The sequence below is a fragment of the Rhinolophus sinicus genome, linkage group LG05, assembly GCF_036562045.2.
Source record: "Rhinolophus sinicus isolate RSC01 linkage group LG05, ASM3656204v1, whole genome shotgun sequence".
In the NCBI taxonomy this organism is placed as follows: domain Eukaryota; kingdom Metazoa; phylum Chordata; class Mammalia; order Chiroptera; family Rhinolophidae; genus Rhinolophus; species Rhinolophus sinicus.
The window spans coordinates 35,527,341-35,544,001 of NC_133755.1; the positions used below are offsets into that span (position 1 = coordinate 35,527,341).

At 39.2% G+C, this 16,661-nt stretch overlaps 1 protein-coding gene across 26 annotated transcripts in view; it reads right to left on the reverse strand.

The window, feature by feature from the left end:
• NRXN1 (neurexin 1) overlaps positions 1-16,238 on the reverse strand; it is a 1,055,762-nt gene extending 1,039,524 nt beyond the window's left edge. For 18 of the 26 annotated variants that reach the window (XM_019719348.2, XM_074331968.1, XM_074331967.1 and 15 more), the window contains exons 1-2: positions 16,083-16,234; positions 11,650-13,334 (exon numbers count right to left, since the gene is read on the reverse strand). In XM_019719348.2, coding sequence (XP_019574907.1) covers positions 11,650-12,421 — 772 coding nt within the window. In that variant the 5' untranslated portion in view covers positions 12,422-13,334; positions 16,083-16,234. Of the gene's footprint in view, positions 1-11,649; positions 13,335-16,082 lie in introns of those variants that run through there. The other 8 variants (XM_074331973.1, XM_074331972.1, XM_074331984.1 and 5 more) reach the window with 3 other exon arrangements.
• Between the last annotated feature and the right edge of the window lie 423 nt (positions 16,239-16,661).

Consider the following 16,661-nt stretch of genomic DNA (forward strand, 5'->3'; position numbering starts at 1 on the left):
CTTGTGTATGTCATATTTTTGTGTATACCATGTTTCCCCGAAAATAAGACCTAGCCAGACAATCAGTGCTATTGCATCTTTTGGAGCAAAAATTAATATAAGAACTGGTCTTATTTTACTATAAGACCGGGTATAATATAATATAATATAATATAATATAATATGATATAATATAATATAAATTTCTTATATTAATTTTTGCTCCAAAAGACATATTAGAGCTGACTGTCCAGCTAGGTCTTATTTTTGGGGAAACAGAGTATCTCTGTTTATATACATACACACACATACACATTTATATATTAAAATATCTCATCATTTAAAAATATCTCAATACTTTATTTCACAGAAAGTTGGCTCAATTTTTAAAATAGGGATTCATAAATGTATCTCCCTACACATTTAATTGTGCATTGGGTTGTGAAATACAATATATAACTTCCTATTATTACAACTCTTTGAATTGAATAAATTAACATTTAGTACATAAAGCATTATATGTAATAATTTATTTAAAATTATATGTAATAATTTTAAATAAATTATTACATTGTTTGCTGAAAAAAAGCCAATTTTTCATTCAAGATAAAGAGCTTAAACTGGAGAGTAGTATCTTCCATCCAGCAGCTAAGTTATATGCTACCATGCCAGCTATTTCCCTAAGGAGAGTCCAGGCATGCTTAATTATAGAGAGACACCATTACTTAGAAGAAAAACATGAGTCTTTAATTTCCTTGCCACTGCTGGACTGGGGTGGCTCATTCTGCTGAATCTAAAAATGTCTGAGTAACACTTAAGCTTAGCTGGTTCCACATACTAGGCCAGGTATTGTTAGGTCACGAACAACAGTGGCTCTAAGCTGTGATCAGTTCTGCTTCCTTTATGGATTGTCAGTCACACAGAATTCATTATCTCTATAATTAAACATAGAAAGCCCCTCCTGATAGTAGGATGCTAGTGAAGCAACTGTTCTTCTTGGCAGCTCCTCCTCTAACTTTTGGACCACCAGATCCCTCCTGGGAAACAACCTGAGAAAGTGCTATTCAGAGGAGCTCTTGTTCCTATAATGTGTCATCGGTGTATTTCTAATTACAGGTCCAGATAGGTTTGAGCACAAGTAACTAGACAAGAGTCTCGATCAGCAACTTTGGCTTGCCAGGTCAGACCTGTTTTCCTCCCACTTCTTTCCAATAATAGTTTCTCATATATACCAGAAATAGCATAGAGAATACATATTTGTAACTCCTAGAACAGCTACTGAGTTCAACTTTAGGCAATGCGTTGGAAGGCCTAACTCACTTATCCAAAGAGTTACTATCTTCTCATTATATAATTTCAATTAAGTGCCCTGTCTGTGTACCATCATCTACATCTTCAGTAGAACCATCTTCAGTTCTAACTCAGCAACTCTAAGTGTCTACTTATGTGACTAGGCTAGATCTTTACATTTGTGCTGAATCACCACGGACTTTTGACATTTTCAATAATTTTATCTGCCAGATTCTGAAATGAATAGAAATTTTATCTTGCTTGTTTTGTGAAAAGTAAGTACTTTCATTGAAAAGATCAAGAATTAGTTATAACGTTCTTTAGATGCAGTTACGGGGGCTTTAGTTCTAGTTGCATTAGAGGAGAATGAACACATTAAGCATAATATGAACAGGTCAACAGAGGAAGCAAATAAGCAGGGTTATACAAGCAAAATGTGATAGACTCTTACAAGCTATTCCATTTCTTTATTATCATGACATTAGGGAATTGCATGAAATTTAAGGGCCTACCACATTCTCAATCAACACTTTTTTTACAAGTCAGCCATTCAAATTAGCACCAAGTTGACAAGTAGTGAACAAATCCCTAGCATCCATTAGCTGTTTAAGAAAAATGCACATGCTATGCCATATAATGGACAGAGTTACCTGCTGGGGATATGGGAACACCTTAGCTCAAATTTCAGTTCTGACGTTAAGCTATGGACTTAGGGCAAGTTAGCTTTTCTAACCCACATTTTTTTCATCTGCAAAAATGGGAATTTTATAAAACCTATCAAGTAGGATGTTGTAAGAATCAATAAGGTAAGATGGACAAAGCATGCTGTCCATGACCTACACTCAGTAAACACTAAATAGTAATTATAATCACGGTTGTGATCCTAAACAGAATGATTTTAAATTGTATTCGAATTCTAGAGGTGCTTATGGCACCATTAAAGGAGGAGCACCTGGTGCATCTTTCAAACTAATTTTAAGGCCTACTATTTTGGGTGAGGGATCATGTATGTTTGCAGATTTACACAGTATTATGAAGGTTATGGTTGCACTAGTAATGTATTTTCCAACATCCAATCACTCATTTAAATATTTATTGAGCTGTTACAACATACTCATCTCTCAATCACTTAAAATTTCAGCGGTTGAGTTGTGCTAACTGGAAAACTCACATTATTTGAATGTGTCACTAGGACTTTTGCAAAACAGATGCAAATGTAAATAAGAACTCATGTTTAATTTCCATTATAAAGGCACAAGAAATTGAAAACAAGTTTAAAGATTGTACAGGTATTTAACACATAATACTCTGTCCTTACTGTTAGATTTATTCATATGTAAACGCACTTGCTCTCTGAAATGGCCTTTTGGTTTGTGTTACAAATATTTGACACTTTTCCCTAAAATTTGAAAATATGGATTTCTAATAAGGATTTCTTTGTAAGTAACTTTTTATATGTATTTAGTATGTTGGTATTCATCGAGCAGCATTCCTTCTATAATTTGAAATTTTTTAATTGGCATGCAGCTTATAGACAATAAAGTACATAAATCTTAAGTGTATACTTCAGTGACTCTTTACAAACATCCAGATCATGCCAAAGGCTCTACTGCCTTCTAGTCAACACGACTGAAAGGTAATCTCTATTCTGACCTATGTCAACATAGATTGTCTGTTTTGAACTTCATCTGAATAGAATTATATAATAGGCACTCATATAGTTGCCCCCTTAATTACTTATTTCATTTGTTTAGATTTTACACATGAGGGGCAGTAATGTCTTCTTTAATCAGCTTGTCTGTATTGATGCAGCAATATGGAATAAAAGAACTCTACAAATCTTATACATACTACTGAACGTACGTGATCTAAAATGACCCCAAAGTAGATTTACAGAAAAAAAAGGTTTAACATTTTTACTATTTTAACATTCACAACATCCTAGAGCCATCTACCCTGCTGCTATTGAATATTTCTTTCAAATTTTCAACTTTATCTGGTAGTTTACATCTATTAGCTACTCACTCATACTCTGAGCAAAGTAGGTAGCATGGGTCCACAATTTATTAGTTGTCTGATTAAGCATTTCTCAACTCACAACCTTACAATTTGAAACACAGAACATTAGTGGCCTTACTCTACCTTTAATAGTGATTTACAGGCAGTGCACCTTTGGAATTTGGTTCTTCAGACCCTGTGTCACATTCTGTTTACACACATTGTGTAAATAATAACATGACAGGAAAAGAATCTGAGACAATTGTGCCCATTCTCACAGTGAAGTAGAACTACATGGAATGCATGTGTAAGGAAGAAAACCATAAAGTGGTGCAGTTTTTGAAGACTTCTAAAGCAACTAACAATGAAGAAAAAAAAAAAAACTAATTCAAACGTTTTAAGATTTAAACTATTCAGCAAAGACCACGAAGTTACCGAATCCTGTACTCCCAAGTAATAGTAGGTTGGTGCAAAAGTAATTGCAGTTTTTTCCATTATTTTTAATCTTTTAAACCACAATTAGCTTTGCACCAACCTAACAGAAAAAGGATTAAACCATAAAATTATAGCGAAATACACAAGAAAATGGCATAAGGGTTTCGTACAATGAACTAAAAACTTTTAGAATGCAAAAAATGATTTATTCTGAATTATGTCAAATGCACTCATGTAATTTTTGAAAGTACAGTTTGCATAGTAACTTATAATGGTAAGTTTATTATCTCTATTAATAATAAAAAAACCCTGCTATCTATGATAAGGCCTAATTTTCAATGCACATTGAGTTAACCCAATACAGTTAACCCTACCACCAGTGTAGCAACCAGTTGCTAACTGAGAAAGGGATATAGAATATGGTCAATGACTTTTCAGGGACCTGTGTGGTTCAGGGTCCTAATTCTCACCATGCAGAAAAGAACAACAGAAATATTATATAGTGCCAGTCCTTTCTGCAGTCAATCAGGAAATTTTAAAAAATAATCAGTTTAACTATCACATTTCATTTAATAGTATCCAAAACTGGAACACAATGTCACTACCACATATGGTGCCAAAAAAAAATGTATGCTCAAGCAGTAGTTTGCCCTAATCAAAAGTGTCTGGATGTGGATGGTAACCACTTTGGGCATCTCTTGTAATTGCAGAAGTCAAACATGACTTGTTATCAGTATATATTGAGTATTACAATTAACAGTTTTTTGTTTTCTTAAAATAGTACACATTTTTTTGGCACCGTGTTTGTGTGTGTCTGTGAATATGCTAAAAACATAATCTGTTTATGATAACTATAAGAATATCTTGCTTGAGCTTTTAAGCTCAAATATATTACCTAGCTTTTCTACAGCATACATGTAAATAACTTGAACATACAGGAGAGCCTGAAAGACAAATTACAAATAGGACAGTTCCATTAGATATCCATATCTATACACTAGGATAACTATAGTAAAAAATACTATTTAATTATAGGATTGGAATAAAGGTATTCGTTTATGTGGAAATTGATAGTTTTTACAAAGCTGTTGTGTTAAAGGCTTGCTTAATCATAATAAAAAGTCTCAAATAGAATATGATTTTTTTTAATATTTTGAGTCATGACTAGACATGTGTAACATTAGAGTGCAGCTGTGTAAAACAGAGGCTCACTGTCTTTACTATTTGCTTTTGCTTATAAATTGAAACATTTGAGCAAATCAAAGATCATCATTACATTAGAATTTCATTTACATGAGAAAAAAAAATTTTTCCCATACTTGAATTTTGCTTGAGAGTGCCAGCAAAGAAAATAGTTATCAGTAGAAGTAGTGGTGGTAGTAATTAGAACAAAAATAATAAGCAGACACTTCAGAATGATAACTACGAGCCAGGGACTGTTCTAAGATCTTTATATGAAATCACCTGCTTAATTTTGGTAAGATCCCTATGAAGTCAACACGATTATTATCCCAGTTTCACAGATGATAAAACTGAGGAATAGAAGTTTGAGTGCATACCCCCTTAAACCAAGTAGTGTGGCCTCAGAGTTTGTATAATTAAATCTCTATAGTACAATTGCATTTCACAGTTGTTAAACATCTCAAAACAATACATTGTACTTCATTTGTGGCATTCTAGAACAGTAACTCAATTTTGATCACTAATTTATAGCCAAGATAAGCTTGTTTTGATGGACCAGACAGATACCTTTTGTTGCCATACTTTAAGAGTTTTCCAGAACATTTTATCTATGAGGTCTGACAACTACATTCGCGAACTCATCCCTGAAAAAGTGCTACATACCTTATTGCTGAATATCACTACAGTTACCTTCGAAGTACTCCCCTTGGAAAGCTATGCACAGATGCCAGCGCCTAGTCCACCCTTCAAAGCAATTTTGGAACTCTTTTTCTGGAATGGCTATCAGAGCTGTCATTGTATTACCCTTTATGTCCTGAATGTCATCAAAATGTATTTCTTTCAATATTTCCTTTATCTTCACGTAAAGAAAGAAGTCATCGGGGGCCAGATCTGGTAAGTAGGGAGGGTGTTCCAATTTAGAGATTTTTTTACTGGCTAAAACCTCCCTCCCAGGCAGTGCTGTGTGAGCTGGTGCATTGTCATGATGCAAGAGCCATGAATTGTTGTTGAAAAGTTCAGGTCGTTTTCGTCTAACTTTTTCACGCCTTTTCAGTGAACTTTTTCAGCCTTTTCAGCACTTCCAAATAATAAACTTGGTTAACTGTTTGTCCAGTTGGTACAAATTCATAATGAATAATTCTTCTGATATCAAAAAAGGTTAGCAACATCATTTTGACTCTTGATTTGGACTAACGGAGCATTTTTGGTCATGGAGCATTGGCTGACTTCCATTGTATACTTTGACACTTTGTTTTAGGGTTGTATCGGTATATCCATGTTTCATCACCAGTGATAACATAGCCCAAAACATCATCTTGCCTCTCCAAAAGGTCTTGGCAAACTTCGACGCTCCTTTGCTGTTGTTCAGTTAGCTCCTTTGGGACCATTTTTGCACACACCTTTCTCATGTGAAGATTTTCAGTTAAGATTTTCCTGTTTCTCTACCAATGTTTACTTGATCTGCTATGCTTCTCACAGTCAGTCGATGATTTTGACGCACAATTTGACAATTTTTTGCAATGTTTTCATCAGTTCTTCTCGTTACTGGCCGCCCTGACCTCTCTTCATCAGTGACGCATTCTCTCACCTCAGAAAAACGTTTAATCTATTTGTATACTGCCATTTTTTTTCATGGCATTATCCCCATAAACTTGGACTAATGTGTTTCCTGATTTCACTTCCACTCTTGCCAAGTTTAACGAGAAATTTAATGTTTGTTCGTTGTACTAATTCAAGCTCAGACATTCTCAAGATGGCACACAAAAACATGCAATAGCAATAATGACCGCCACTCAGCAAGACACCTCCACACATCAACACAAACACAGCTGTGAGACACTGATATACTAAGGTTATGAAACCTTACCAAGCTGTTTGTACAGTGCTGCTAATGTAAGTTCATGGTGGCAAGTTCATGAACTTAATTGTCAGACCTCATAGATCAAAGTTATTGATGAATTTGTCCATTCCATTCAAAGCTTTTTCAGCACAGATGATCCATCCACCTTTTCCTACAATGGTATACTTCAAAGAAAATCTCTCAACCATTTTTTTGTTTAATACCACCTACCGGTATAGTAACTACTTAAATTTTTTAAACTTGCAAAAATTGTAAGTACCTGTGTAATATTTTCCTTTATTTTAGCAGTTAGAATATTGAAAGCCCAGAATCAATCAGCCAATATATATTGTTACAAGAAAGACATGTTGAGCAAGGGTATAATATAATATGACATTGCCAATGGGCTCTAGAATCCTGTATCTGTGAGAAACCACCTGACAATCTACATAAAGGGGTCAGATAAAGCTTTTCACAGGTAGAACCAAAGTGTTCCAAACAGCAAATGGCCTAAGATTTCTATACATAAGCATCTCAAAGATTCTAACTTCTTTAGAGAAAGAATCTTGTTTTTCTCCATGTCCCCTACTTCAGTCTACAGTTTACAGTGGGTGCTTAACAAATGTTGTTGACTGACAAACAGAATGTTTTCTTTTTTTCTGGCCTCCATCAATCTGTTTTTACACTACAGCCAGAGTGACGTTTTTAAAATATAAATATAATAATGGCATCTTCCACCCCACCTTCCACACTAAATTCCTTTCATTGTTTTTTCAGCACTTTCACTATAGAGGTAAAAATGCTCGACAAGGTCCAGAAAGCCCTGCATGATCTGGTCCCGCTCCTTTCTTTAAGAGCTCGATATTCAAGGGTCTTTTCTAAATTGCTTGAATGTGTGTGCCATCTCCTCCACCAGAGCTCCGTACCTAATATTTCTCCTCTGCCTTTACGTAGTCAACTCTTCCTCATCTCTCAGATTTTAGTTTAAACATTATTCTTCAAGAAAATCTTCTTTGATTAGGTCAGTTCTCAGGACTTTAAGCTGTCACAGTACAATGTACCCATCCTCCAAAATACGTACCACTATTTTCTTTCCATTTATCCACTTTTTTTTATTGTTTTACTTATCGTGCCTCCTCACCAGCATGTGAGGTCTGTGAAGGTAGGAACTACTTCTGAGAGTTTACCATTTTATTGCCTGAGCCTAGTACTCAGACACATAAAAAGTACTCAATACTTATTGATTAAAGAAATGAATGAATATATGAGCAAATATGATTCTCTATATGGTCACATTAGTAAAGTCACAGAAAGCAGGGGGTTTATTAATTGACATTGATCACTGCCATGTTTAGTATTATCTAGGAATCCCCCATCACAAGCCATACGTTTATAGCCATTTAAACAGGGAAAGAAACTGAAAATGACACTCGGTGTCTAGTATGAAATTTTAATATAAATGACCCTGAAATGCATGAAACCTGGACCTGGAAATCATAAAATATAAAACTCAATTTCTCAATGAAAAGCCTTTTTTTCTCATTTTTAAGCTGGATAGCCATGGAATTCACTAATTCTTTTAAGCTATTAGAATATTATTAGTCCTCTTAAATAGAAGCTTATTAAATAATAATTGCCCTGGGCCACTTAGCTGAGTATGATTCACTGAAAAAGATATGTACCCCATAAGCATCTGTCATTCAGGAAAGATGACATTCTTGGAGTTGAGTTCTGAGGCTGACTCTCATGGTCAAAGAACATAAGTGATATATAAGTTAGTTCTGTTCCATCAGACATACATTTCTCTTGACTAATGCCTGAACCCTAATAAACCCTCATACCAGCCCTAATAAACTACAAATCTTACTCAGCAGACATGGTAACGGGGCTCGAGAATACCACTGTCTGTGCTCTTACCCAGGCTCTGCCACCAACCTATTCCTGACATATAACCTTTCTTGTGTTCTCTTTCCATTACTACATAAATAAATAAGTAAAATTTGCTGGACCTGAATACAGTAAGGACGAAAGTGAACTCATTAAATAAAAATATTCTAGAAATTCATAGGTGCATTAAGTTGTTTCAAGACATTGTAGGTTGGGGGGGGCGGGCAGAGAATACTCTGTCTTTTTAGTAGTTTTTATGGTATTTTGAATATGAAGGCAACTAAAATAATGTTAGACTTTTTTATTAAATTTTAAAAAATGTTGCTGGCACCAGATACCATTTGAATTTTGTGTAATGTTTTCTGTGTTTTTTTTTTCTAAATTTTCTCTAATGAATGTGGATTTGCTTTCTAATTAGTTTTTAGAAAGAATGTAGCAATCCGTGTAAATGCTGGCTAGAGGCAGAGCTTTGTTTATACTTCATCTGAACAGAAATCATCTCTCCCTAGCCATCAATAGATGATTGGTGTGGGGAGAGGCATCCATTCTCAATTAATTATTTAATAGTCATTTGACACACATGAAACAAGGCAAATGATCAAAATGGAGCCAGTCCTTCTGGGAAGAAAGACTCTGCCTTTATTATTCCATCTCTTATTTGCGTGATAATCAAAGGAATCCAGCCTTTTGTTTTCTTTTCATGACTAGTGGTGATCTCTGCATTCAGTTGAAAGCTCAAATTTTCAAAATGAATCAATGCTCCAGAATAATCCTAACCAATTTTCTTTTCTGGGCTGAATTACCTTAAGCATCAGGTACTACACTGCTCAATTATGTATCTTGATAATACCAAATTCTTCATCTTATGGAAAGAGCTCTCCACTTGCAAAATAAAATGCATTTCAGAGACATCTAACTCTGCTTCTCTTCAATGTATTACTTTTGCCATGCTTTCTCCACTCCTAGCTTCCCCTCATTATGCATGATCCTGGGATCCCTACATTAAAAATGCATGGAAAAATTAAACTTTTCATTTAAAATACCCTCCCACACAGAACAAGCTGTCATTGTGCCATATTGTTTCCTAATTTAAGGAAGGAAGTTATATTTCATGTGGCCTTCATTAAATTTCCTGCTCTGTATTGTAAAGTGGTATTAGGATACTTAGATCATTTTTTGCCATAGAATAGTGTTCATTTCTGATTCATTTCTATCAAGCAGTGCAGGTATATGCAACTTCAAATTACAGTGTAGCACATCATCTTATATAGCTATCTTATCCATGATTTACAATTAATTTAGATTTGGTAAAGGGAAACATGTACTGTTTGATTTATGTAAAACGTAACTGCAAAGCTTGGTGCAAAATCCGTGGAATTTTACTGGCCAAGCTGAAGTGCAGTGTGGGTCATGAAATAAACAGTCTTCTATAATTACTTAAGCCAAAATACAATGAAAACAAAAACGCTCAAGAAGGCAGAGAGCAACAAAATAACCCTTTACTTTCTTTTCTATAAACCTATGAACTCTCCTAATGACCAGTCTTTTTCTTCCTATTTCCCTTCGGTGTTTAAACAATTATAAATTGTATCAAACCTTCATTTCTCTTAAAGTCAGGTGAGAGAGAACTGCCAAGTCTGTAAGATTTACAAGGGCTAGTTCCCTTTAGCAGTGTCAGCAAAAAAAACCCAGAAGACATTATACAGTAATATACAGCCATACATAGAGCTTAGTCCCTACAGCTTTCAAAATCAGATTTCATAATTAACCTTTTTAAATTTGAGCCATTAAATGCCATTTACCCATCTGCTGATTGCTTTGATTTGACCCATAAGCTATCTACTTTAAACCCTGACATCTTCTCTCCTGCAAAGCACAGATACATCTATGTTTCATTGTTTTCATATCACTCACTTTCTATTCATAGGCTTTTCTGTGCTTGTACAACCGTTTTTTCCTTGATCATTGTCATGTAGTAACATTGGAGAAACACACTAATGACTGAATTTTATTTATAAAGGAGAGAAAATAAAACTTAGATCTGATATACTTTTTTTTTTTTTTAATTTCTAGTAACAACAGAAATTACAGCTTGGCTTCCACTATTCAGATAAATATCATTAGCTGAATATCCTCAGATAATCTCTTGCAATCCTTCATCCGTATCCCATGTTTATTAGCCTACAGAAGCTTCCCAGCCCAGCAACATCTATATTTCTCTATTTATCTTCCCAAAGCATCTGCTAATTGAGAAATGCTATCTAACCTCTAAAATTTCTAAACATTAGCTGGCCTGTCTCCCACCTCAAGAAACCACACAAAATTTTACTTAAATTGACAAATGTTGGACTTGGACATAACCATAGAAACTAGCATTAATTCCAAGAACCCTCTTTCCAATCAAGAAAATCTTCACCTGTACAATCGCCCTCTCTGCTTCCACACCAGGGGGAGGACTTCACATTTCACTTGTAAAAGGCACAGCAGTGCCCGTGAGTCCCATCCCCCTTCCCCTTCACCCTGGGTAACTACGTGGGCATTCTCAGCCATGGTGAACCACTTCTGCACTTCCTTCTTCACCAAACGTGTGCCCAATCTTCTAGATAGTTGTTTGCATCGAATAGGGGGAAATCTGTGTATTACGGACTTAGAGGTGGCAAAGGAAAGCACAGCGGTTACTCAGGTGGGCTATGTCCCAATGAAGATAGGGAGCAGGTTGGCAAAGAACCCGAGGACTGAAGAGGACAGGTCATTCTACTTGCCACTTGGACAGAAGTAAGGTTGGTAGAAAGGACTCCCTGGAGGAAACTGAACCTGGAAATGGGGGTGCTCAACCAGTAAGAGGATGCCAAGGGAGGAACTGCAGGAGGTGATGAAGCAGAGAGGCCAGAAACAGGTCTTCACCTGGAATCTAACAAAAACGCTGTGCAGAGAAGGAAAACCCCATGCACCTGCCCGGCCCCGCCTGCTTTCCTCTGCCTCACCTCGCCCTGCCCAGGCCAAGGACCCGGTGGGGTGGGTCAGGCGTCGGGCCTTACCTTGGCTGCAGTCCTTGCCGCGGAAGCCGGTTCGCGAACAGTCGCACACCGCCTGGTCGTCCACCACGGAGCACACGCCTCCGTTGAGGCACACCCCGCCCTCGCCCTCCTCGCCCGCCTCACACGGGCTCCCGCCGCCGCTATTGGGCGGCTCGTCGTCCAGTTTCACCTCGCCGCTGTCCACAGGCAGAGCCTGGGAGGAATTGACCCTCACGTCCCGAATCCACCCTTTGAAGGGCTCTCGCTCCCTCACTGAGGCCAGCGTGAGCTTAAGGGCCGCAGCGCGCAGTTCGGGGGGCAGCCCCCCGACGAAGAGGCCGCTGAACACCGTCATGTCCCTCCGCTTAGACTTCACCTCCACCCACTTGGCCTCCACCTGGTCGATGAAGAGCGTGGTGTTGCGGAACTGACGGCGGATCCGCACGTTGTGCCACGCACCATCGTTGACCGGCGTGTCCGCCAGGAGAGTGGCAGGCTCGGCACAGAAGATGGAGAAGCTGAGCTGCAGGCGGCCGCCACGTGTCAGGATGAGCTCCAGGAAGTCGCAGAAGCCCTCGTCGTCGAAGTAGAGCACGAGGCCGCGGGCGCTGCGCGTCTTCAGCTGGAAGCTCATTTCGCTCTCGCAGCAGGCATTCCACTTGGGGAAACGCGTCCACTGGCCCTCGGCGCCCGGGAACTCCAGCCCGCTGCCCAGCTCTGCCCAGCAGCCCAAGAGCAGCAGCGAGAGGCACAGGAGAAAGCAGCCCCCGCGCTGGAGAAGCGCCGTCCCCATGCTCGGGGCTGGGGTGCGGCGGGGGGGTGCCGGGGCCGACAGGGTCAAAACGGTCCTGGACACCGTGATGTAGAAATAAGGGTCCAAGAGTAAGTAGGGTAAGGGGGTGGGCAGGAGTGGGAGGGGTGCACCCTCCTATATCTAGCTCTTTTTTTCTTCTTCTTCTTCCAGCAGCCCCTCCCTCTCTCCCTATAGTCTCCTCCCAACTGGCAAATGAAGACCCCGGTGGTACAGGGCAGCCACAGAACTTCCAGACCAAAGGGAGGATACACTTTGGAGGCAACGTTCTGGAAAAGGCGTCAACAGGAGGTCAAGGGAAAGCACTCATCCATTTGAGTCCGATGAACTAGTTCAAGGTCATTGGTGGTGTCAATAGATATTTTACTCCTCAAATGTCAGCATCTGCCAGGTACCATCGCTGGTACCAGGCAAAAGGAAAGCAGTTACAGTCAGGTAACAAGTAAACACTTCTCAGGGAAGTACAAGGAACCAGCAATGAACCAAAATCCTTGGATGCTTGTGAATGGAAATGTTTCTCCTCCAGATGTAGTGTCCCAAACCAGAAGAGAGGATAGCGTTCCTTGCCTCTTTAGGGCACCACTTGTCAACCCCAGAGTAGTTTCAAAGGCCTGCTTCTTCTGTCATATCATGGACTTCAGCACCACTGCAGCCAAAGCAGAATTCCTTGAGCATGGCCCCACAGGCTGGATTTTACTTCTCTGTTTCCCTCCCCAATGGAGGGGTTCAAACCCAAAAGCTGTGAAATAGCCAGCAGCTGTTAGATGTGGGAATCACAACAGCTCCTCATTTTTCTCCACCTCAGCAAGGCCGAGCTAAAATGCCAGCATATCAATTGGTCGTGGGTTGGTGATGCATTTAGGTTTTATTTTGCCTTTAAATAGGACCCAGAAATCTGCAGAGAATTAAAATAAAAATTAAGTTCTGAAGTTATTTATAGTGTCATATAAATCATCATTCAACTCAAAACCAGGTATATATAACCAGTGTTGTTAGTAAGCAAGAATTAATCTTATTGGAAGGAGCTTATTTGTTCTGACCTCCGAGTGAGACGTGATATCTCCTAATAGTTAATATCACATTCTTATAATCATCCATTACACCCTTGTAGTTTACTATAACTGTTAATAAGTTACCCTCCCAGGTTTTCATAGAGATTTGGCTATGGTTATCTTATAGTTTTTTCTGAGAAAGTTAAATTTTTAAAATAAATGAAGGGGGGGGAAGGCCCTTTTAAGGATTTATGCTTATATTCTATATTGGTTACATGTACAATAAAAATAGAATCTGTTCAAATCTCAGTTAATAGCTGATTTTATAAAAGGCAAAGCTGATCAAACTGTCCACTGGAAGCTGGAGGTTTGGATATGTATATCATTCTTACCATTTTATGTTTGCCAGAAAAAAAAGGAATATTAGTTTCTTGGGAGTGTTTTTTTAAATTTCAAATATTTTCCTCCTTTTTATTAAAGGGATAATCTGTTATAGGAGAAAATATCTAACAGGAGTCATATCTATTTTTGGCAGCATTTATGTCTCAGTTACCATATTATTAGCTCCTCTACAGATGGATAAAGTATTTAATATTTTGCCTAACATTGTAGTGATCTTAAGTCCTCTCAAGTCCTTATCTGGCTGTCAGCTCTTAGAATTTGTGTGGTCAGAACAGCAGTTGGCATGTGTGTTACCTTAGCTGCTATAGCTCCAGGATGCTAGAATTTAAAATCAGGTATTTGAGTCACTCACTGTACTATTAAATCACCTGTCTTTATTCAACTCTAATCTGACAGGCTCTTGAAATAGTACAGAAATCGTAAATAGTGAGTTGTTTTTAAGTCATTTTTTTAACCTAAAAATACTACTCTCACATTTTGACCAACCAAAAAAAAAATCACAACTGTATCATCTGGTCCTGTCAAGCAAACACATGTGTTTCCCTCCTCCCAACACCACGCACACGCGCGCGCACACACACACACACACACACTTATTGCTTGGACACAGAAGCTCACCAGCCATTAACACTTTTTTCCCTACAAGCTGAAACTAGCAGTAATTTATGGCACCGCATTGTGCTGCTGCTCCTCTGTGGAGCGAGTGGAGAGCATTTCTCTTCAATACAGAGCAATCCCTACAGGTGTCAGCTGAGAGCCACCAAGCTAGGGGATCCCACTTCAAGTTCCTCCCCAGATGAAATTGATGACTGGTTCTCTTTCAACACCATACACACACGCACACACACACACACAGACACGCACGCGCACACACACACACACACACACACACACACACGCTGCCCACTATCCAAAGGGAATAAAAATCTCACTTGCTTATTTATTATGGCTGATACATTCCACACCATCAGCAGTCACCAGCCATATCTTGTCTACTCCTGTGCCAAGCCCAAAGAAAGGTGCACTTAAAAATCATTGTAAGATAGCATCTTATTCAATATACTCTCTCTCTTTTTTAAAGTGGACTCAGGAATCTGCCAAATTTTCAGTCATTTGGAAATTAAACCTGGAATTTCAAGATCAAGAATAATGCTTTGAAACCATCCACAAGCTCATTTGTTAGAAAACCATTTTTATGTGTTACTCGGTTGGAGACGATTATTTTATTAAATAATGTTACAGCAATCACAAAACCTTTCTTTACCTCTCTCTCCCGCTTCCCTCTACTAATGCATAACATTTTTTTTTAAGGAATGGAGGAGAAGGGGGAAATACACATATATATTCTTAACCATAGGGGAGCTCAACTGACTCTCCCAGTTCTTAGAGGAAGCTCATTGTGTGTGAGAGGATCTGTATTCATACGGAGAAAGAAGATTCTCTCTAAGGTGCCGGAAAAACCTGGCGAGTTCGCAAATTAGAGGATGAAATAAAAGGATCTGAAAATCTTATTGCAGCCAAAGAAAGAAGCGCTCTAATTCAAAAGCAGACTAACAGCCTCATTAATCTTTTCTTTCATTTCTAGAATCAAATTCATTCCCAAGCCACTGGAAGGATCGATACAGTATGCTCATCAGCTGCAGTTGCATTTATTTTAATATATTTGTGGTATCACACACATATATACACACATGCACAGACACCTTTCCAAACAGCCTTCAATATATACAATCAACAAGAACCTGAAAATTTGGAGAGAATTTTTAGAAGTACCTATCTTTTCCTCCCGGCTTTTACAAAGTCCGGCAATACCAGTGCACACCCAAAATTCTCCCTGGCTTTCCCGCCCAGTCTCTAAGCTCCATCTCTGATACCAGTGCAGTTTCTTGGAGCCTACTACACAAATTAAAGACAGGCACAGCATGCGGCTGATGGGGAAGAGGAAGAAAGATGTAGATATAAATATATTTTATTGCTTTTTGTTTCTAACTTGCCTGTTTTCTTTCTTTTGCTAATAAATCACTGCATTCAGCCTTTAAGTTACTACCCCAGTTCCACCATCTCATCTTGCCATCTATTTAAAAAGCTACATGCAAAACAACCAAGATCTGTACTCCTCCACCCTCCCACCATCCATCCTTCCCGGTGCATTTGTGGCAGATCCTGGCTCAGTTACAACGGGGAAAGATACCCTTCTCCAGCTTGCCTCGCCCCATCCCCTCCCCCCAACCCAAATTGAGCTTCTTTACCTGCCCGGTTATTCCCCTTAGCTCGAGCCAGAGACTGAAGCATGCATCGGTCAAAGCGAATTTCCTGAGGGCTGTGGATAAGGCGACTGCCGCTGCCTTTTCAGAGGCGTCAGGCTTGAGCGTCTGTCTCCAGGAGTGCGGGAGGGAAGAACAGGCAACGGAGGGGAGCAGGAGGAGGAGGAGGAGGAGAGGAAAAGGGCTGGGAAGGAGGAGGTGGTGGTAGAGCCCGAGAAGGCTGGGTTACGTGACGCGGGGTGCTGTCCTTCTGAAAGAGAAGGGCGGAGCTGAGCTCTCCGCAGTACCATGGAGAGCGGCGCGCGGGCCTCAGGCTGGGATACTGGTGGGGTCGGTCCGCGGCGCAGCCCTCCAGCTCCAGGTCAGGATGCTGCGGAGCGAGGTGTTTCTACCTTTGCTTCATCCCCTTGCAGGGGAAGCCCGATCCTGGGGGCGGAGACCTGCCTCAAGCGCTTCTAATTTGTCACCACCCACCCCTCCGAGAGAGGAGAGAGAGAGAGAGAGAGAGAGAGAGAGAGAGAGAGAGAGAGAACACCAGATAACCAAGTAGCCTACTGAGCATGC